Source organism: Aphis gossypii, chromosome X (genome assembly GCF_020184175.1).
Source record: "Aphis gossypii isolate Hap1 chromosome X, ASM2018417v2, whole genome shotgun sequence".
Classification (NCBI taxonomy): Eukaryota; Metazoa; Arthropoda; class Insecta; order Hemiptera; family Aphididae; genus Aphis; species Aphis gossypii.
In genome coordinates this window covers 30,748,990-30,774,440 of record NC_065533.1, presented here as the reverse complement: position 1 = coordinate 30,774,440, position 25,451 = coordinate 30,748,990, and the positions used below count along the sequence as shown (strand labels likewise).

General features: G+C 29.4%; 1 protein-coding gene across 1 annotated transcript in view; it reads right to left on the bottom strand.

Moving 5' to 3' along the window:
- Nucleotides 1-24,016, bottom strand: part of LOC114130559 (homeobox protein SIX6-like) — a 36,791-nt gene extending 12,775 nt beyond the window's left edge. The window contains exons 1-2 of the mRNA XM_027995550.2: nt 23,191-24,016; nt 14,533-14,910 (exon numbers count right to left, since the gene is read on the bottom strand). Coding sequence (XP_027851351.1) covers nt 14,533-14,910; nt 23,191-23,519 — 707 coding nt within the window. The 5' untranslated portion in view covers nt 23,520-24,016. The remainder of the gene's footprint in view (nt 1-14,532; nt 14,911-23,190) is intronic.
- Between the last annotated feature and the right edge of the window lie 1,435 nt (nt 24,017-25,451).

Below are 25,451 nucleotides of genomic sequence, written 5' to 3'. Positions count from 1 at the left end.
AAATTAAGTAAAAAGTTAAATTAATATTAAATAAGTTAGGCATAGTTTTGTTATTTTATTTATACTTATGTTAAAAAAATCTCAAGTTGAAAGCTGTGATTGAGTGTCTGAGTATCAGACATCACCGGTATAAGTTAATTTTAGTGTAAGTATTTTGGTTCATTGGAAAATCTACCATCTAAATTTATCAAGAAAATCAAATCAAATAAATCTGTACATTTATATTATACTATAATTTGTAACCTAGTAGGTATCTTATAAATGAGAAATATTAAATAATAGTATAATATTATAACATCTATAATACATACAAAAGAGTAAGCTGATATTTTAAACTTTAAATTGAATATCCATAACCCAAAATATATAAGGTAAATATGTATAAAATATATTATACCTATTTGATAACTGATGGCGCTGCCAATAAACAAACGAAACTCGAGTGGTTAAAAACCCACGGCCGCCGACGATGAAACAATTCAATAGAATAAAATAATTACGAGAAAAAATATAGTGCATATTATAAGACGCAGTATTATCATACATTAGAACTAGTAATATGGTGCTTGATTGTTTCTCAACTTTTTTAAAGAATGAAGATTTATTTGAAATGTATAATTTTAAAATTTAGAAAATAATTTTTTTTTCTTTTTGTACATTCTGGTTGTATGAGTTTGATTAGTATTACTATAAGAACTCAGGATGTGGGCAACTAAAGTAGATATGGTGCAACGGATAACAAGAAAAATTATGATAAAGAAAAAAAAAGATTAATGTTTTTCTTAGTCAAAATATTCATATCAGTGTTTTTACACATTGTAGGGATTTTAATGCAAAGGCATCTTTTTTCTTGTGTTTAGAAACGTTGCCCTGAAGTATAAAATGTGTTTTGGGTGATACTGATTATTTTAAAGAAATATTTTTTTAGGGCATTTTTTTAGTTTTTAGAGCATTTTTCACAATTTTTTTCATTAAATGAACGAAAATTGTTGCGATTAACAAGATACTTTCTGCAAACTGCCGACAGTACCTACGAATAATAAATTATATAGCACGATAAGTTATCGTCGATAACAATTTTATCATAGTTAGTCCTCGATAAGTATTACTGAATTAGTAACCAATTAGTATATCCAGAACTAAACAAGTAACAAATATTATAGTAACAAACAATACTATATATAAAAAAAAAAATAATAATATATTATAAAATTTTTTAAGTTGTAATAATTAATGTAATTTAAATGCATTTTTTGAGTTTTTAAGTAATTTTAGCATTTTTTAAGAACATTTTTTGATATTTTTTAGGGCACTAAAATCCCAGCCCTAGTAATAAATATGTATATTATTAATTTTAAATGTTAATAAATACTATAAATACATAAAAGTCTATTTTATTTAATAATAATTTAATTTTTCTTATTATTTCGTAATCATCAATATGTTTACTGTAAGACGTGTTTTTATAAACGACGAATCATGACGTTTTAAACGGTTAAATCCCGTCCTATACCAGTCTCTGAATTCATACTTATATATTAATACTGTGTATATTATTTATACTTCTTATAAAAATATTAGAACATATAACGTAATTGCAATTTTTAGGGTTTGCGCGATTGTATCGTAAAATTCGTCTTAACTTAAAAAATAGTGTAGTATCTTATGAACAGTTTAACCCTGTCTCACAATGGTCTGGTACCAAGTCTCCTATTCGTATTCTTAGGACCGAGATATTTTAATCATAATTGTGTACATAGTATAATTACAAAATCATACTATATGCAATATTTCAATAACATAATATAATAATATGACTAATATAAAATACGAGCAATAAGCATTAGAACATTCCGCGACTACCGTTTGTGCTGAGGAATTTATGACTGCCGATTAATAATAATAATAATAATAATAATAAAAAAAATCAGTCGACCAAACAAAATTCGAAAGATAGAAAAAAAATATATAACGTGTAGGTATACGAACTACAAACAACAATGTTATAGAGTATATTATAGGCTCTATGTATTATATTATTATGTATTAAATACTTAATACACTCATATTATAGTCATGTATTCGACGACCGTAGCGTCGACCTTGAAGAATGCAAGTGCCGTGCAATGCACAATGTGTGCATCTTGACTTACCTACATGCTCATTGTGCGCCTTACTTTTATAGTCGAATGTACATTATATTATGATGTTGTATATTATATATATCACTCGGAAGTGTGTAACGCAGTTGTGTTATATATGTGCGCTTGTCTGTGCTATATAGTTTTGAGGTCGAACGACGGCTGCAGCAGTGAACAACAACACAACATTATTATTGTTTCATGCACTCGTTCGTAAACGTCACAAGTCATAATATTGTGCACTATGGAAATATGTGGAAAATAAACGAAAAATGCACAGTCTACAGAGTGATTCATCTCTATTTTTTCCTTAAATAATGAATTTATTGAAATTCTGAATTTCTCAATTTTTAAATAATAAATATATCCTAAGACCACGCATTTTTAAATTATTGAGGTATTTGTACTACTTCAGAAATATCTTATGGTGATAAACCATAATTCATTTTTCAATCAGTTTTCATTGTTGATAAACTAAAGAATTCATCTCTATAGTCTATAGGTCACTTCTTAAAGTAGGTAGTACAAACAATTTAAAGAACTTGAAAGTTAAAAAAAATTAGATTTGAATAAATGCATTACGAAAGAAAAAAGGGGTGATCATGATTGGTGAATCACCCTGTATAATTGATTTCATATGTTGAACCATAGTATTTTTTTTTTTTTTTTGCGAACGATAAATATTTTTATTTTTATAATATGATTTTATGTCAATCGGAGTTGTATTATGTCACAGACTCCTATACACTAAATATAAGGAACTTACGTCATAAAATTAATCTTGTTCCGCTATTTTCTTGATTGGAAAATTTATATAGTTATGCAAGTATAAGCTAGGTACTGATGTATAATTAAGTGCACATTTTTTAGTGCTGTATTATAGCCTTATATACTTATTTAGATAATACTATAATATTATATATTATATTCATTGGACCGAATAAGCCATAGTCATGGTTTTACGATGAAAAGATAATGACATTAAGCAAAAACGCCCAGTGGACGATTTTTTTTTTTAGATCACAACCGGATGTACTGGACAAGCCATGGGGTAGTTGATATAATAATTGTAACGTAAGTATGTATAACTTAGGTAATATTCACGAAACACAGTGAGGTCAATATTACGTAAAAGCGCGGGAAAAAAACACACCCATGTAGGTACGATGTCATTGTAAAATGATACTCCGTCCGTGAGAATTGCATTTTGGAAAAACGCATATTATGCGTATAATGTCGCCACTCCGCCGCCGCGCACCACCGCCACCACACCATTCATCGGTCACACGCCACAAACGCACTCACCGCCGAAACGTTTATCGCCGACCCGTGTAATATATTGTTATTATTATTATAACATCATATTAATATTTTTATCGTGTATCCAAACCGTTAAACAGAAAATTATACCCTTTTATTTATTGAGCCGTGAGTTAATACAATTAAAAAAAAAAAAAAAAAAACAGTTATGTCTTTATTATATCCCGGAATTTAATATAGACTGATATTGGGGGGGGGGGCTTAAGCTCCCTAAAAACGTAATCAAACTACACCAGACGGTTAAAGCGTTTAAAAATATGTGTTTATACATGGATAAGACAACATGTTAAGCCCTCCCACGAATGTGACTAATTAACCGTTTATGCCCGGAAAGTAGAATATTACCATACATATTATGAAAAATCTAGCACGGATACCGTGGGTAATTCAAATTAAAAAAAAAAACCAATTAAATTCGATAAATCGATGATTCAGTATTTGGTGTTAAAAAAAAACCATCGATTAATCGACAGTGCAGGTATCGGCTATTAAAAGAAATAATCGAACAGTCAAAGATTATGGGTGGCGTCTAAAAAATTGTTTGATAATGATTTTTACTTGCATATTTTCCAGCGTAAGTAAGCGGTAAAACGAATAAAATCCGTATAGGTTACCATGTGGCGAACGTGTCGTCAGCCAAGAGAAAACACGCGATTCGGCGAATACGCGCAGACGTCTCATCACTCGGGAATTTCACATTGTAAAAATAATCATAATCCATGTAGTGAGCCAATTTCATAACATTAATTCGTATCATTATGAAAAAAAAATCCGAATTTCGAGCAGCGAAATGGTAACAAATCATAAGGTTAGATAGGTTGTGTTTTATAAATTTAAATTAGGTACCTACATTTTTCTTTTTGTGAGTTATAACGGGACGTCGGCGCTATAAAGGGAGCACATTAATATTATCGTATTAGATTGAGATGATACTTAATATACCTAACTCATCTATTTAAACATTTTATGTATATTTTACAACAGTTAAAAGTTTAAAGTGATCTGTTGTACCATGTTCGTTAAAAAATACAATCGAAAAATTATGCACTAATGTCTATAATGTGGTAATAACTATTACGGATTATTTTAAACTGACATACTATGAAACAAATATTAAGTAGCTGCTATACCAATTTTTTTTTGAAGCTTTGATGAGCGGAGTAAAACTGTGAACTCCATTTCAGATTGTCTAGGATGCTCATAAACCATAACACTCATAAATAGTCATATAGGATATAGCTAATATTATAACTATCAACATTGATTCGGATATTCGAATTTTATAAATATTCTGTTTCGGGATATGAAATTAAAAATATATTACGATGTAAAAATTCCTAAACATGGACTAAACTATATTTTTTTCTAAAAAAACACATAGGTACATTTGCTGAGAATAATATGATGGTTGCTCAAAAAAATACCACCCTGTATATTAGTATATTATGTCTGTGCATGCGCGTGCGTGTACGACGTGTAATCGTGTAGGAGGGTATTGCGTAATTTTACCGAAGATTTGACTTGTTATTTTATCGGAATATTTTTGGTATCCCTGGTTGCACGTGCGTTCGTCGTAAAACCGCGGACAGCGTACAATTTAATATTATTACGCCTAATGTCTATCTATACATAATAATATTGAATAGGTGTTGTTATTATGTACACAGTATATATCACACGGTTTTCGCGGAAACGGTTAGAAGGCGAAAACAACACAGGCGGCGACGCGCACATAATAATATAATATATGCTGTATAATATAGCTGTACACAGCGATATAAAGTTTTTATAGAGCCTAAGGTCATGTTTAATATTGTATCTATATTAGTAAAATTTTATAAGTCAACCATTAAAACGATAAAAAACGACTACAGGAAAAATGAGATCACGTCTCATAGATTTTCATCATTTTTTTTGTCGATATATATAGAAAAAACTTGATCCAGATTGAATTGGACTTCATTTTTTGAAATACCTTTCAGTCTGTATAAAGTATTTATTTAACAAAAAAAAAAAAAATTGAACACGACTATTTCACGAGTTGTGAAATCCCTGCTCGTGAGGCAAGTTTTTGTACAAATGTACAATAAACGCGTCAGTTCGGACGCCCTTAACCTAAATATACGAGTAGATGACGTACGAATTATAAAGTTAATTCATTTAAATATTTTAAAAGTTAAATGCTAAACTAATTATTAAACCGCAATGCGATAGAAAATAAAAAAATGTTATTTTATCGTCTTTAACTTGACTGCCACGGAGACAAAGTATGTATTTACTGCTAGACTATAATTATGATCACCTAAAATTTAACAATATTGGACCCACTTAGTACTTAGATACTATTGCCATTTAAATATTTAATGAATTAGTACAAAAATCTATTTGTCTATTTGGCTTTTTCGCTACGTGTACAGAAATGCGCACATAATACACATATGCGCGTTACACACAAATAAGGATATTAATTATGCACTACCTCTCTGTTTTCAGTTAAAAAAAAAATAAGGCTGATAAAATATAAATGCACTATGCGCAGTAAAATAACAAAACGTTTTAGGATAAACTGTATTTAATTATTAATATCATCGTGTTATAATATTATTATATTTTGCGTATATATATGGGCATAGGCTGTATAAAAATGAACTCATAGCAATCAACAGATAACAAAATTATTATTATTTTTTAAAATTAAAAGAGCTAATTTTATTTCATAGCAGACATTAAATTCTGGGGTCACATAAAATGTGGTTTTTTGTACAGATCAAAATGTTTAAAAAGAAAATTTTGTAAAGGGCGACTAGAAAAAAAATCACCCATTATACTGTGTATACGTTTTTAAAGTGGGACCGCCTAATTGGTTAGGTCTTACCGTAGTTTTCTATATAATGCATCTATATTCTATATATTACATCAAATAGATTATATATTGTAAAAAATTATTTTATTTTATTGTACAACACTATTTTATTATAGTATTATTCGCTATCCACAGTTGAAGATGTGACAAGGCAGTGTTAGATGAAGCCCGACTAAGGCGCAAGAGGATGACCAAGGCCGATTCCGATTTGATATAATATATACCTAAGATCTTTTATTTTTAATTTTTAATGACATGCAATATACATGCCTTTTTGGGGAGGGGTGGGGCGTGTGAACTGTTCTTTCAACCGATCGCAAAATGTTGGCACTTGGCCTACTAAAGGTTCACCTCGTCTAAAGTATGCAGTAATATAAATTTGGATATAATATGTAATTATATCAAAATACAACTGCTGCAGGTATCGTATTTCAATGGTTTTGCAGATACCGTTTGATTCAAGTGCGTTGAAACATATTATACAATTTAAATTATCCACCGAGTGATATAAATAATTTATAATTTATTATACTGTTAAATTAATTGTTAAATATTTTTCGATGCGAACTAAGAATGATATTTATTAATTATATACCAATATATTTTAGAACTCAAAAATTTCATAATACATACAAAATATAACTACTTACACCAAACTACTTAAATGCTTAACGTGAAGAGGATATTTTTCATTAAATTTATTTATCCGTAAGTAACTACTTATTTATACTAAATATTAATAAATATATGTATATACAAGTATATACAACTAAAATTTTATTATATAAATTTTATCATTAGGTAATAATAACACATTTTTATTAAATAATAATACGATTAATTTTTATAGATTTAGTTTTAATATGATTATAGGTAATATTGTTTTAAAATAAATGGGTTATGATGGATGGAATGAATTTGAGTATCGACTAGATGTTGCAGTTGGTGTTTAAATACGTTTAAAATATTATTCTTACACTCGCACAAAAAATAATGCGTATTACTTCAAACCTAAAAACTAAACATTTATACGCATTTGAGATCGCGGATGAATCGTTTTAAATAACCCTGCATTTCTAATACACTGCTGCAGGTACCGGTAGGTGGGCGCTCGGAGTTTATAGATAGTTTAATAATAGAAAATAATTATTTGTACATAGCATATTACATTATCCTTGATCCGTCTATCCTTCGCGATGCGCGTGTACGGCGCAGCACGCGCTGTAGCGCACCTGCAGCCCCCGCGGGGAGTAAATCACGTAAACGGGTGAGCTTTTCAATTATTTAACACGCGGCGCGTCGAATCGCCGCCGCCCTGCTAATCCTCGACATCACAGCCGTCGTTACGGTGGGCGTGTCCGACCGTACACACACACTCCCGCGGACTACACAATTCGGCGGCGGCGGCGGCGGCGTGCGGAGCAGACCGTATAGCATCGTCAGTCCGCGCGGGCAATAATAATATAACTAATAACGCGTGTACACTTATTAAATAATATAATATACGATTTATACGGTATTGTACGTCCAGCTGCCCGTCAGCGTGGAACTCTAGCGCCGTTTTAATAACAATATATATGACGATGACGCGTACAGGTAGAGCCGGTATAGGTACTATATAGTCACTTGTGCGTATTTAATGTTATTTTCTCCGCGAGATGCAGCGGGCGAGACGAAAATTGTCTAAATGTCTAAATCCATTTAATATAAATATTTAGGAACGATATATGCGCGGCACGGTGAAGTCAGTACATTAGTTATTATACTTATATTACTGTTGTTAGTTACCTGACTATTCTTGATAATCGATTGTATATAATCAAAATAATAAAGTTAAGGGGACTTTATATTATACATCACTCACATACTCGTATTTTATTGTACCCGTCTCACACGAGTGCATAACATATTATACAGAACATTTAAGTTCAGAAGTTCACTTTTAGCTTCGTTAGTTATAAGATTTGGGTGAATCGACTTATTACTTAATGGTAAGAATATAATCTGTATTTGTGTGTTGGTTTTTCAGCGTGACAGTTTAATATTTTAGCGGGCGTTTGCTTATGTATAATAGCACAATTTAAAAATGTTCATAAAACTCTAAAAATAAAAATAATATAGCGATAAAAACCAATATACGAACACAAAAAATGTAACGTTAAATTAAGTTTCAAACTAGGTCGATTCATTCTAATTTTTAGACTAACGCTAACCTTAACGTGAATTGCAGGGCGTAAATGTACTACAGCATGTTACGCACTTGTACGATGGAGCGAGCAAGTGTAAGTGAAACGTCCTCGTAAAAAGAATTTGTAGTAAATATAATAATATTATGATGGTAGGTATAAATATAGTTCATATACTCATATAAAATACGATTCATATAGTCATTTCGTGAACTGAACTTTATTTTTGTTAAATTAGTGTTTCCGTATGACTGTATCTAGTTATTTTAGTAAACTAAATGTTGGAAAAAATAAATACACATACAATTATAATTGAATGGTTTCCCATTTCAATATAGGTATATGCTGTACTTATAATTTTATTTAAAAATCAAAGATATTGTTTTAAATTCTGACGTTCTGATATAATTTAATTATTTTATTTTATTTCTGATATAAAACGTTATCCCTAATATTGGATTATCACTGACTAATTTTGGCTTCGATCTCATTGTTTTCATTATTTATTTATTATTAAATTTAACATTGTCAAAAAAATTAAATAGATATTCCTTATGATGTTCTATCATCTATAAATGATGTATTTTCATATAATTTTAGTATCTGCAGTAGTGGGTGATTACAATTGTCATATATAGACCAATATACTTATTAAAATACTTTTATAGTCATCATACAAAATTAGTAAAAACCATTGTCAACTGCTAATGATGATCGTGTTTCGCCGCAAAGCAATTTAAGATTATCATTATCCTATTACAATATGATATTTTTACAAATGATTAAAAATGATGAATCTATTAAAAGTTTGTTACAATTTTAATTATTCGAGTATTTTTGTTTCTGATAAAAAGTTTAATAATTTATTACGAACATTATTAAGTACTACAAAAACATGAAAATAATAAATTCAACGACAGCACGATACGAATGTAGGCACAAACAGCTATGGTTAAAAGCTATACGTATATACATACGTGTGTATATATACTACAATACTACATAGTATATTATGACATTTAATAATGTTCAATATCAGATAACAATTATTATATCGATAAGACAGATTATATTATAAAACATAGAACATAGATGATAAATTTTAAAATTGCTTGATATAGGACGGGTCGCATAAAAAAAGCTCACGACGGGCCGCCAATTGCCCACCTCTGTATGTACATATTATTACTTAGCTAAGTCTTACAGCCTACGATTAAAATATTTACCATCCGTTTTTGAACCTTTCCTTAACATATGCATTGTTTACAATATGCATAATGACCCCGACAAAGCCGGTCATCGTCCTTTAACGACGACCATTTATAAAATAATATATGTAGAATGTAGATGTGAGTACTTAAAGTCTAGAGACTTAGTGATAACTGAATCACGAAGGTTCGACACATATTCAAGTACAATTTCAATATCGAAATAAATTTCATACATTCTTGGTACTGCAGGCTGTATTGCAGAGTTACTGCATTAAGGTACAGGTTACTTGAATTATGTACATGATGTATATTGGGGTATTATCGTTCTAAAGGATTTTGTCGGTTGTATAGCAACAGGGGAGGGTAGCTGCAGTGTGGTCTTGGAAGCAATGGCTTAGGGATAACATTGGGATGAAATAGTGGTAGGGATGGTTGAAACAGCGGGTATTGACTAGATGATCTGTATATGCCCAGCAAATCTGGTAACAACGTGATTAGACGGACGGACGGAGTGAGTGAAAACGGCTCAAGCGACGACTGTTGTAGGGCAGCGGCGGAGGGTAATTTGTCACGGACGCCGAAATACAAGAATGTGTGATTAGCAAACACGTGTTCCACCGAAAGGGACGCGCGGTTCTTTTCAGTCTCTCTCATTCACTCTATACACACATAAACATATACTTCCCCCGACCTCTCTTTAGGTATATATTATACCTCTCACGATCTCTCTTTCTCTCTCGTTAATTTTGGACAAGGAGTAAATACTGCACATATACATACACACACACACACACACACACACACACACCACACACACACACACACACACACACACCACACACACACACACATATATATAATATAATATATATTTTACATGTGTGCGCATGTACACACAATAACATCGTAAACTCGGTAGTCGGCACTCACTATTATTACCTATATGTTTGTACTACCGGTCTTGACCGTCGGACACACCGCCTCCACCCTATGTATTAAATATATGCGTTTAATGGCAAACACGACGGCGTGATTTTCTTTACGGAAACGCTATGCCGCCGCCGCCGCCGCCGCCGTCGACGATGACGATTGCGAAGATTTTAGTATTTTTTTCTCCCACCTAATACAATATTTTAGGTTTCTCTGTTTTCTTAGTTGTTATACAATAATAAATTTATATTTAATATATATATATTTGTTTTAAGTGTTAGTTATTGTGTAGTACTATAAAAATATATGCACCTAATACGTATTATTATTGACTAATAACAGTATAGCTCTATAGCATAAATGCGCGCACTCAAACCCATATACATACAAATTATATATATATACAGAGTAATTCATCAAAAATGCTACCTCCATTTTTACTTTTAAAATAATGAATTTATCTTAGTAAAATTGTTAAACGCTTTTAATAAAGGTACCTATAACTATTAATTGCCATATTTTTAAATACTTAAATTTTTATATAATTTAAGAATTATCTTATGAGTTGTGGTGATACAAACATCGTTTTTAAAATGATATTCAATCTGATAATTTATAGAAATTGTTGCTATATTTATATCGAAGTTATTCGTAGGAGTAGTTTTTGGATTGTTTAACTTTGTGATCTAAAAGAAATAAATCCACAAACCGGGTTAAATTTAGAATATATAGGAGCTATGATGATTTGAAAATTTTAGTAATTGATATTATAATCTAAAAACATTTTATAATTTGTAAAAATTCTACGAGAATAATAAATAATACTTTAAATCATGGATCCATTATAACAAAATATCTATTTTATAATTCGTAAAACTGTTTTTAAGGATTATTATCCTCAGTATATATATAGATAGATACATTTAAATTATTCAGAAACTATTCGTTCTAATTTTGATTTGTTTACATTATCATTAAAAAAAAATCATTCACTTAATAATTTACAGTGAAAAAAGTTGGTTCTCATTATTTTGAAAAAACGAAATCGGATCACACTTCAAATTATTTGAAAAATCTAGTTATTATTATTGTCTTTTGAAATAAGTAATAATTTAAAAAATTTAATACATTATAGGTATAATATCTTATATACACGTTTAATATTATTAATAATAAACATACGTTATCGTGATAATTGATTGGTCAACGCTACCAGGATAGTGTGATATACCATATACAATATATATGTAGAGTCGTTATTTAAATTTAAACCAGAAACCAGAAAAACATATTTCATATTGCTGTGCACGTATTCAAAAATCGGACCTTATGAGTTTATGGCATCAATTATTAATGAGATTCTGTCCCGTATAGGAATTTTTAAAGAAAAAGTCTGGTCTTATGGTTTTCCATTTAGGACTGGCTCACGTCAATTTTTATGCTACACATGTGTTATGCAATTGACTATTTGACTAATCGTTTTTGTCAATCTTTTCGAAATGCAGTAATTTAGGGTAAAACATAATGTCTGAGCATATAACTGAATTTTTGGTAAACCATATTAATAAAACATTTTCGTTCAAACGGTATAAACTATAAATATTATTAAACTGAATGCTAAATTAAAAAAATAAATGTGGTGTCAAATGACAATAAAACACCTATAAAATATTAACTGAATGCATTAAGCAATGCATCTCAATAAATAAAAAATATTGAATTATCAATTACCTAATAATTATATCGAGATTTGGTTCAGTGTTAGGGACTTGAAATATTTGATATGAACTATATTGAATACTATAGCTAACTAATGGCTCATTGTTTTTTTATTTTGTATTCATTAGGTATGTATATTTACAATTACCTTTTTTTAATATAGGTATATTTATATATAAATTACTATTGAGCACTTTTTTATTTTGTCACGAAGAAAAAAGTATTGACATGATGAAAAATACACGAGTTATTGATTTTTTGATGCATATATTTTTTTAAGTGTGTGTATATAACTGCAATATGTGCAGCATATCATACATATTTTATACGATGGTATAGGCGTAGGTACTATAGCAAAACATAGTAAAATAAAAATAACAAAAACAATCATTAATTTAGCCTTGAAATAAATAAATAATATCATTCGTATATTTTCAACTACCTATTTACATTTTTATTTCCTTAACGATAACTTATTCTTGTACAACGTATGTATATTTGTATGTTTTCATAATAATTTTGATAGTACATAATAATATAAACACTATACTGTCGAGACCACTCATTGTCACACAGACGATCGTTTTACCATTATTCTGTGAATCAAACAATTAAACAATTAAATGAAAATTGTTTTTGTATAGAAAGACAGGTACAAGGTATTCTAGTTCTATATACATCTTCAAAATGTTTAAAATCTCAATTTTTTTCGAAACGTTCCACGTTATCTGTAAAAAGTTATTATTACGATGGTTTACGACGGTGGTAAGAACTACTAAGAAGTCATTGTATTATATTATCACTATCATTATTTTTATTATACTATTATCATAGATTAAACATATATGTATGTTTAATCTATGGTATTATTATATATTATCGGGTCTGTTTACGCCGATGTGTGTGAAAAAATATTATTTCGTTTTTGTTGACGTCCAATTGCAATGAATAAGGAAACACTTTTTAAGCGCGTCAAATATAAATTATAAATACAATGTGTGTAATACAATTTATATTATAGTAATACCTAACTATAAAACCGTCCCAGCGATGTGACTTATAATAAAGTAGCAACACGTTAATACGCGATAAATATAGCTATTTCGGAGTATATCATCTTTATATCAATTACTCCATACGCATATATATTATTATTATTATTGATTAGTAAAAAATCTCAGAATCGTAAATCTCATAACTCGTGTGTCGTGTAGTAGTAACGTTGATGGTTACGTAAAGATGGTTGGATGACTGGGTGGGTGACATATATAAACAGTATATATATATACGTATATATATGTATAACCGATTTATTGTGGCGTTTGTTAATATTATTACAACAATGATAAATTCGTGTAAAAAAGAAGATCTTTAAGCATTATGAAGATGAAATATCATTAATAAATGTTAAGTAAATTATTAAATCAAAGTACTCTTCTTTACATAATTGTATAAATAAAATAATGTTTTTAAAAAACTTTTAGTTAAAAGTGATTGCAATCGACGGAGTTCGACGGAGACACCGTCGGGGTAAAGAATCCGAACTAGACTGACAATTTTATGTATTATTATTTATTTTTGAACAATTATCTACATGAAACTAATAATTTAGATATACTCTAAGATAACTAAAAAATCATTAAAAAACGATTTTAGGTGAAAGAGTTTTATCTATGTTTCGTGTGGGCTTGAGATAGGAAACAAATATTGCGTTAACATTAAGGACTTAGATTCAACTAAATATTATGTCATTAGGGTTAAAAGTGCTATCATATATAGGTACTCTAGATATACACTATATTATATACTCTATATATACTCTTAGATTTATCCAAATTGCATGCCGTGGCTGCCATGGATTATATTATATATTTATATACATAATATAGTTTATCGTAATTTAATTTATTTCGTCTACCTATTATTTGATTTACAATAAATAAATAAACATTTAAATAAATGTTGAGTTTCAGAACAGTAGTCTATCAATCTTAAGTTTGTTACAATGAGAAAATTAGAATAATAATTTGACGACCTTGAAGCAATATGATGCAAATTTATTTTTTTTTTTAACACAATATTTCGTCGTATCGCCGTATCGGTATCGGTCGATTTTGCAATTTAACAATCAATCAATTATATAACTATTGCTAGTAACTAACCTGTGCTGCTGGGGCGTCCGGTCGCGCTGCCGACGATTCTTGAACCAGTTGCTGACTTGCGTGAGCGTTAGGCCCGTCCGCCGGGCTAGCTCTCGTTTCTCGTCTGGTGTTGGGTATCTGTTCTTCAAGTAACAGTCCTTCAGCGCGTTTCTCGACTTCTCCTTGAAACAGTACACGGTTTCTTCACCGTCCCATATTGTCTTTGGTAGCGGGTACTTCTTGCGCAGCCGGTACTTGTCTACCGCGCCTAGGGTTCGGCCGCGGATCTTCTCCGCTTCCAGATAGTGTGCCTTGAACCATAACTGCTGGAGTTGCAAGTGATGCCTTGAGTCGAAACTCTGACTCTCTAGTATGGCATACAGCTCGTGGAATGCGTTCCTGCAACAGAATAAGTATATTTTATTCTATAACAAAATATTAATAAACTAAAAATAATAACCAAATAAAATTACAGAAATTTAAGGCCATATAAATCAAAATTATTATAATTCTAACTGCGCATTTCAACAATTTATTGTTCTATTACATAATAGCTAATCTATTTATTACTATACACATTTATAATACACCGTATTTTATAAATTTATAAATGAATAATAATTAAGATGTAGTCATGTATTGAAATTGTAACTTATTGCATGAAGGTTGCTGAAAAAGTCTAAAATATTTTATACCCGCACAGCATTCGCGTACCGAACTTAAAACTACAGGTCCGGCTCAAAGGGTGGGCGACATAGGCTTATACGCCTAGGGCGTCATTTAACATTTTTGTATTATAGATAAAAAAAAAATATTTGCTGTAGTATGTAGTATGTAAGGGGAGAAAAACTCAACTCAAGTTTACCTAGGTGTGTCTAAACACTTGAGCTGGTCCTGCTTATAAGGGATTCTATAGTTAACATCCTTTCAATATATGTAATACATAATCAGCTTCAAATAAAGATCCCGGTTATGCCACTAATAGGTAGGTATATGCTTACTCGGCTACATGAACCTGTATAATAATGTTATGTTATATAGACAGCTCGCGAGTGCGTATATATTACATATGGGCTATGACTTATGATTTTATGAATTTAAGAATGTACATAGATATCTATGTATTATACAAGCTTAATATTGGTACTTGTTTATTTGGCACTAACCGCATTATCTGATGTATAATATAATACAAGGCAGTATAAGAGAGGGATTTTGGGGATTCAACCCTTCCCCCCCATCCGAATATTTTATAGTTAATAAATGTAATTTATATAAGTAACTTATTTATAATAATTTATATAATAATGAAAATATTATTTGATTTAACCCTCCCTTCAAGAAAATGTTTTCCAGTTACGGCTTTGATATAATATTATTGTAACGGAACTATTTAATTTCGTTTTAATTTGATTATTATTTTCACTTGATCCGAGTATTACACATAATTATTATACTTATCAGGCGTATACTCGTATTAATATGCATGCAATTATGAGCAAACTATCATTGAATTAAATGTAAACAGAGGATTACAAAATGCATCATTAATTAAATAATTTTTGACTATAATAATTATTCGGTATAATATTTATAGCAATGACGTTATGATATCGCATTGAATATTTAATATGTTCTGCTTACATTCATTAAATATTGCAAAATTATGCGACTAGCTTGTTATTTAATTATTTTTATAATGTCTTTGATTACAATATAGCGTGTTTTTATTTTTTCATTTATAAAAGAATGAATATGAGATTTTTTTCAACAAATGCATACAAGTTTTTATTAGATTTTTTTTTGTAAAATCCGTGTAAATTTTTGTTTATATAATTTATTCGGGTACTTAGGTCACGTACAATGTTATTGTTGTAGGATTTGTTTAAAGATCACAGAGTATCTACGAGGTCTATTATATAAATCATAAACGAGTCAAATTGCACGAATTTATTTAGGTTTTTAATTTTTAAGCGCATTATGCGCTATTTTGAGTTGATCATATACGATTTAATCTATGCAAAATAAATTACTGTATTATATTCCCTGAAGTCTGAATAAGTATACTTAACGTTGTACACATCCCTAAGCCTAAATTACTGTTCAATATTAACAATTATTGTTGTTATTAATAAATCATAAACTTATATATTATCATTTTATGTACATGTAGGTACATAAATATTAAGTAAATGGAGAATCCAAGAGAAAATATGCTAATGGTATTAAAAGTATCTTAAGATATACTTCTTTTGTTTTTATTATTTTATTTACTAAAATAATTCTTATTGGAATTGGAGAGGGGTGTAGGTTTAGTTTAAGAACAACTGACCACACTCGACAATCGAGAACAACTCGTTTAATGCCAAATTATGTCACACAGGATTTTTAAAAACCAGTATTTTTTTATCCTTACAATTTATTTTTCTCGTGTGTACAATGCATTCCATTCTATTGGCCCTGTACAAGCGGCTGTGGGTAAGGATGAAGGAGGGTTACCCTTAACCGTATAAAGCAACACATCATGTCGTTATCTCGTTTCAGGTTTTCTATTATAACATGAGGTGTATATCAAAATTACTCCACCTTCTTTTCTGTTCTCTCCCTTTCGATCTTGCTCGTGGATCTTTTTATTATTATGGTTGTCTTAATCTTTTTACATCTGCACCATTATCTTCACTTTATCCGGTATTTTGTTCGTTTAACGCGTTATTAAATTATTTACATTTTTTCATTTAAAACTCATGCGTATTATTACATTAGTGCATTTCCGGTCAATATTACTTTTTTAAAGCACACCAAATTCTTAGACGAACATTTTTTTTTGCGAAATTTCGCGTATAATGCTTAATTTAGTAGTATATATGTATTCTGGTTTTTTAAATTATTATTTTATTACATTCATGCACATAAGGTGGTGGCCCAATACCGCTTATCGATGAAAACATTTACTTCAGCAAAAACTTAAAAAAACTGCGTGAGAATTGGTAATAAAGAAATAAAAAAATATGCTACGTCTGTCAGGAAATATATTGGCGTTTAAATGTCTGTGAATGTGAATACGTTTTCGTCGTTTCCGTTGTTTAAAAAAAAAAAAAAATACCATCGCACATAAAATATTATAATATTTTTACTTCAAGTGAAAAAAATAATTTAAGCGTTTTAATGAATTGCGAAAATAAAAAAAATATGTTAATGGCAGTGCTCAATATGGTACGTGTATATCATTTTATACAAATATATCATAACATATATATTTTTGACTGAAAATATCTTAAGGAATTTTCAATACGTAACATTACTGAATAAAACCCCTGGTTCCTAACAATATATTACACGTTAAATTATTTTAATATATAAATATGTAATATATATTATATACCTTACTTCAAACTTTTATTACTATTAATAACATTTATCTTGACCTTTTTAGGACAAATCATCATTTTCGAACACACGCTCGTGACAAATATTAAAAACATTAGTATAAGTAGATAGATAGATAATTCAACAAAATATTAAATTAGTATTATGTACACATAATATAATACACATCATGTATCAATAAATAAATTATAGAAAATTGTTTTTATTATGTATGATAGTACAATTCTAAAAAATATAATTATTTAAATAATTAAGGAATTTATAAATATTAATCGATTATTCGGATTTAAAAATAGTCTTAATCAAATGATGATATTGAAAAAGTACTTATAATACATTTTTCTATTTAATGATAAATATAAAATAAATATTGAAGAATAACATGTGTGGTATGTTCGAAGTGAATTCTACCTAACTGAAAAAAAAAACAAGAACAACTATATAATAGTACCTAGTTCTAGTTTTACTAGAATTTGTAGAACAAATGGCTGACAAAATGTTTAAGTAATAACTGAGTACTGGTTTAAAATATATTAAACTATTTTAATTTATAATATTATATGAGTAACTAGTAATATTATAATCAAGTAAGCGTAATATATATAATACTATAACAGGTATAACAACATACCTACTGAAAATCTTACAATTATACCTAATGATTGCTAGAGCAATTAAAATAAATAATATACTCTAATATACTAAGGAGTTTACTATTATTTATAACAATAATATGTTTTTGAAATAATTTTATATTGCATTCGTAAACATATTCCTATGAGTAAATACCACAGGTAGGTACTTAATTTTTAAATAATAAGGTACTTAGCAAAATATATCTAAGATGATATTTTAATAATTAGTTATAACCACTTGGATCTAAAGTGTTCGATAGATATTCCAATCGTTTATTAAAAAATAAAGATAATTAATAATTTATTTTAAATAAACAAACCATTAAACCATTATTTAAAAAGAAATCAAAGTGAAAACACTCAATGTAATATTTATTATAGGTACATGTGCGCATTTGGTTTTTGTAGATAAACAATAATAATAGGTGATTATTTTTGTAATTATTTTGAGAAATTAATTTAATTTATTTTACTTCTATAATGGGTTATGATTGATGCCTTGGTGTTAGGCATACTAACATAAAAAAAAGATATCAAATGCCATGTTTTTTTATTTACCTCAATTATTTAAGTAACATTTTTGTAATTTTAATTGCATATTATGAATATTTTAAACATAACATAAGTCGCATACCCTACATAATATTATGTATTTAAGTATAATATATAACATTTTAAATATTTCAGTTTGTTATATCAGTACATAGATCACCTATCAATTAAATTTACTAAATATGATTGGCAGTATTGAATAACATTTCCCCTAAGTCGTTATTGTCACTGCATTATAATATTATTATTGCCTAAGATATATTTTAGTTTCTTTATGTGGCAAAACAAAATTTTCATTTCGATTTCAAGATATTGTAGTCTTATATTTTACGTATACAAATTAACGATGTATAATATCAATCGGTAAATAGTGTACGCATTATCAACATTTCGTATTTAACAACACCTGTCATTTGTTTACAATTTTTACGCCGAATGTATAAGTTACTAAAATAATAATTTTAAAAGATATATGGTTATATTATTATGTTGTTGTTGTTTTTTTGAGTATACGTGTATTCCAATAAATCGTCGAGCTAGAGTGTAGGTACACAATGACAGCTGAACGTTTCACAAACATCGTATTAGATTCTGAGCATAAACGAGGAATCTATAGTATTTGTTTAAAATAATGTGTTTTTTCTTTAGTTTTGAAAAAAAACTTACTTTTAGGACTTAGGTACCTACTTTATGACACGTTTACTATATTGTATATACTTATATTTATGTATATTATATACTCCTATATACAATATACTTTACATGCACGTAGATACTCTGTCAATTCGAATGTAGATGTACCTAACACACGGTCTAATCGACCTTAACATTTAGAATCTACTTAGAAAACATACGAAGAAATGTTGACATTTACTGTAAAAACTCTATGATTATAGGTTATAAAAAACATGTTTAGAGAAAAAGTCCATACAAATGTACACATAATTGACCACTGGTTTTAAATCAGTATAGTAAAACTTAGACCCGTCTGAAGTTTATACAAAATTACGGTTTCACGAAATCATGAAAAACAATTATCAAATTTAATAAGTAAATCAATCATAAATTCGATTCATAATATCATATATTATTCCTTATAATTTTTTTAGAGGTAACTATAATTATTTTTAACTAAAATTATACATACGAGTATATATAGTGGTTATATCTTGGTATAATGAATAGTTTTTTTTACAAATCATGGAATTTTTTCATCATTATATTAAATTGTAGAAATTACGATGCAATTGTATATTTATTTTATTTCATATTAGCTGTCATTATTTATTAATATGTTATTTAAATAATATAAAAAAACGCAGCACTGTTTGTCTTTAGAGTCGGGTGTGTATGTTATAAATAATAAGTATTATACTTAAATTTTAAATATAAATAATATATATTAATAATAAATATTAATATTTTATATATGTGTGAAATGCGCTTATTATTACTAAAGAAAATATTAGTGTTATCATATATAAAAATGTCATAAGTCACATATATGTATTTAACTTTATGCAAAGTAGTTTAGTCTTAATAGATTTGATTTAATAAGTTAAGAGAATATACCTACAATATTATGTATTTATGTAAGTACACTTATTATTTGAAAATATAACAAGTATAATAACATATAATTATCTAGCTAGCATTTTTAGTTTTTTATCTTACGATTTAGGAGGCATTCAAGCATATGTGAGTAAACCAATTACTAGATTAATTATAATACACATTATTAGGAGATTAAATGATATATAATTTTCCAAGTACTAAAAAATAAAAAAATAACCATTTATATAATAATCGATAATCGATATATATATATAGTAATTCTTAAATAGTGTATTAATAATGTCTAAATATATTAATACCTATATAATATGTTTTCTTAAACCGTAGTTTCTGAACCATTTTTAAAATAATTGCGTAAGTACTTTAAATAATTACACATTCTTATTGACAATACAAATTTCTAGCAGAACTGTTTTAAGTAAGTATGTACTTCTGTTTACCTCTGATTGAATTATTGAAATGAGGTTTTAGGGAAAAATAAGGAATAATAAGTTAAGTACTAAAATACAAATTTTAACTTTAAGTTAAAGTCCTTTGGTGGTTTGTAGATATGCGTAATACAATAAGTTAAAACTTGCTTTTTTTAAATACAAGACTTGGATAGACCGAATTTTGATTTTTCAATATGGCTTTAAAACCAAAATTGATTGAATTACATTACCTAAGTTGAAGTTTTAATTTAAATATGATTTAATTATTGGATGGTTTTCCAAATTTCCATGTGATTTTGTTGTTTTTTAACATACTTTTGATTTGTAATTTAGAAAATGTTGGTTTCAAAGCCACAGGTTTAAATGAAAAAATGTCTTATTATTATATAATTCGATTTATCAAAATATAGTATTAAAAATACATGTATGATGTATTTAAAAAACATTGAAGTTGTATTGTGTGTTAGTACAATAAAAGGGATAAAAATTTTGAAAATCGTCAAAAATATGTATTTAAAAATTCACTATTTTTTATAACATGTCTTAAAATAACCCATTTCAATCCGAGACCACTGGATAGAAATATTTTATGTTTATTATAATATAATTCATACAAACAAAAGGATATTATTTTTATTATTATTAGGTACATTAGAATTTATTTGCAATAATCTTTTTAAATTGGGTCGTACTCGAAACGCGTGAATCCAGTAATAAGTTGATGTGTTAATTTCTTGTTTACGTATATCACACATTTTTAGTACATTATTCGTATGTGTAGTTTTTATTTTTATTATTGGAAACATTTATAATTATTGTGTGTTCTATTTATCCGTAATAAACGGATTTTAAAAACCTTGTTTTCTTAAAGAGGGTCGTTTGAAAGGAAAAAGACCTAGACTTAGACTTAATGTTATATTTGAGCAAGCAAAAAAGAAACAAAAAAATATTGTTTTATGGCCAGCAATGAGTTTAAGAGTGCACATTAAGTATCGTGTTTATACGAAACAAAAATTTAAAAAAACTACTCGTTTGAACAGTGCCGGGTATTTCTGAACGGGTTACAACAAAAACAATAAAACATACTATTGTAGCATAGTATATATATATATATATGTATTATTTAATATACGGAAACTTGTACAACTATGCTTATATTGTAATGTTGTTGATGGGCAAAACGTGTACAACAATCGATTTTGGTTAGTGGCATTATATATTATTTTATATTATATTATAAGCCACAAATATAAAATTATTCCGAAATATCAAGCGAAGTAATAATAGGTCATATTTAGAATATAAATTCACTGGCATAATTAAGATTTTGAAATTATGTACATAATATATAGTTAGGACGTGAGGTAAAAGTTTCAAATAAAATTTTTAAAATTTTTTTTAAAAAAAAATGATGTTTTAGTTTATCAATAGGTGTGAAGGACAAATTATTAGGTAGGTATCAGTAAGAAAAGTAAATTCTTTTTATTTCTCAGCAGCTAATAGTTTTAATTCTTATTGCTTTAAGAGGACGCAAGTGTTATCGTCGTTTTAAAAACTTAATATATACCTATCTATTGAATTTGAGTTCAGCAGAATCAAGCTTTGTTGTTAATTGAAGTATTAAAGTGAATAACCCAACTCAAAGATATAACAATTAAGAACAAATTATTATATAAAGATTAGAAAATAATATTATAAAAATCAAAAATAGATGCATTGCAACTTAAAGGAAAAAAAATATTATTTAATTTTACTTGCAAATGATAAGAAAAACTTTTTCCTCTTATTAAAATCTTATGTTTAAGTTGTTTAACGATTACCAAGTTTGTTACTCTTACAAAACTGCATATTATGACTTATAAAACATAAAATTCCGGACCCTGCAGTTAGTATGTACCTATAGATACGCGATTAATACATAGTAATTATAAGTCTATACTCTGTGTACATAATACCTATATAATATTATTATTCAATCGATAAATAATAAACGACATTGAATGTGGAACTTTGTATATAGGCACATACGTGCGTAACTACTTACAATAAATAAATTTAACAATTAAGACATTGAATACCTATTTGCGGTGTATTTTTACCTGTGAAACGCAACTAGGGCCCTGGCCCGGAGGACGGTCTCTTGACCGCGGAGCAGTTCGCTCGGTGGCAGGTACCACAAGAACCGGGCCAGCCTTTCCACGTCACCAGACTGCTGGAGGGCCTCGCACATGCACGACACCTGTTCGGACGAGAACGACAGGCTGCGTTTGGTCTGCAGAAAGTCGGACACGGTGACGGAGCCTCCCGCCGCCGCCGCCGCGCTCGACGCCGAACTCTCGCTGAGCGCTTCCATGCAACTGCCCGGCGACAGGCTGATGCTGCCGGCGGCGCGGACGCCGACCACGTCCCTCGGCGACATGTACGACATGCGATGGCCGCCACGCGTCGTTGTCGTTCGCTGGACAACCGTATACCTTAGTGCGTTTCACCGCACGTCATCGTCCGCCGATATAGACGTATTGTATGTTTATGATTCGTTTTTATAAAAAAAACACCGCGTCTGCACCGGCCCTAGGAGTGTCGTGACCGGGCGTGAGACGATTCCGGGTGCGATGTAAGCTGCGGCGCGGCGAATTCACGCTCATGCGAACAACCGCACGAAAATAATATTATAAAACGTTTTATCACTGTCTGTATATTATATGTATGTTTTGTACTGACGCCGATCGCACGCGCGCCAGTCGATCGAAACCGTTTCAAAACGAACACAGTTGCAAAGCGTTTTCGTCTGCGACGGAGACTCGGGGTCGCGGGTCGTCTCGTCGTCGTTTCCGTGCGAATACTGACGAAGACAACGGCGGCGGTAGCGGGTGCGTCTGGTCGGTAGGAGGGCCGTGGACCAGGTTGGTCGCGCCCCGGACGTGCTCTCATTGGTCGCGCAGACGCGCGCGCGTCCCGTTACCGCGGTGGCGGTAGTCGAAATCGGTGTCGCCAACGACGCTACCGTCGCGACCGTCGAGCCCAAAAAGACGACGATATATTGCAATAAAATGCTGGTATTATTATATTATACGATCTGCACATACATTATTTTAAAACTGATTGAAAATCGTTTTGTTTGGGTTTTATATACGTATATAATATTGTATAATATTATTATCAATATTACGGATGATGCAGTGCGCAGTAGGTATATAGGTACATTATAATAAATAAAAGTATTATTGTTGTCTACAATCGGTGCACTTAGCCACTACAGCATCACACTAAAATATCAGCACTCTACTAACACTCCACTAAGGAGCACCTATATTATTTATAGGTAAAAACATTTGGCACACCTTAATAATCCATCATGTGTCAATCCATTTTGATACACATTATAATGTTACCGCATGCAGTATAGTTACTATATGTAATTAATTATACATAGGTATTATAACAGTTGGAGGCAACATCCTACTTTTTATGATGCCAGTATTTTAATTAAGTTGTGATTTTTGAGTGGGTATACGCATAATATACACATTAATTTTCTTCCTAAAGATATTTTTAATTGCGGTTATAAATAAATATATTTGTGTATACCTATATCGACGCCCCCAACGAAGAAGGACGTAACTCAATTTTTATCGTTTTTCAATTTATTTGGGTACTTATTTTGTTACATTTTTTTCTCGTTTTCCCGTGAATACGGCAGTATATCTATTCTACCGTGGAACTTATAAACATCAAATAGTATATAAACTCCTACTATTGTCTTTTCCACTAAAAACAGAGGTATATCTTTAGTTACGTCCTTTTAAAATAATAATAGGTTTGTTCTAATACGCGGTCAAACTATCATAGAACTTTCGGGAGCATGCGCGGTAAAATTTTTCCGTTCCAACTCGCCTGAAATGCAAACTCAAATTATCAGATATAGTTATTTCAATAGGTACGTTATTAGACCAGTTTTATGGCTGGTTATTGACAGTAAAAATGATCCGCGGATTCTGATCAAACTGGAAGTCCGAAACACTGTTATCATACATTTATCTTTTATCTATTATCTATTTTGCAACTGTGGACAGTCAGAAATGTGTTTCAACTGTGGTCAAAATCCATGATCAGTCCACATTAGCGTGTGCGCTGTAAATAAATCATGGATCAGTTGGCAACTAATCTCAAATTCCGTGTTAAACCTAATATTTCCCGCAAAAAGAGACGTAACTCAGTTTCTATTTTTTAAATTAGTAAAAAACACTACAAACTTTGATAATAATGATGGTATTGAATACCTAATAATTATAATATTATTATCATGTCGACAGTAAAATAGGTATAAATAAATAACATACCTATTATTATAAATTTGTTT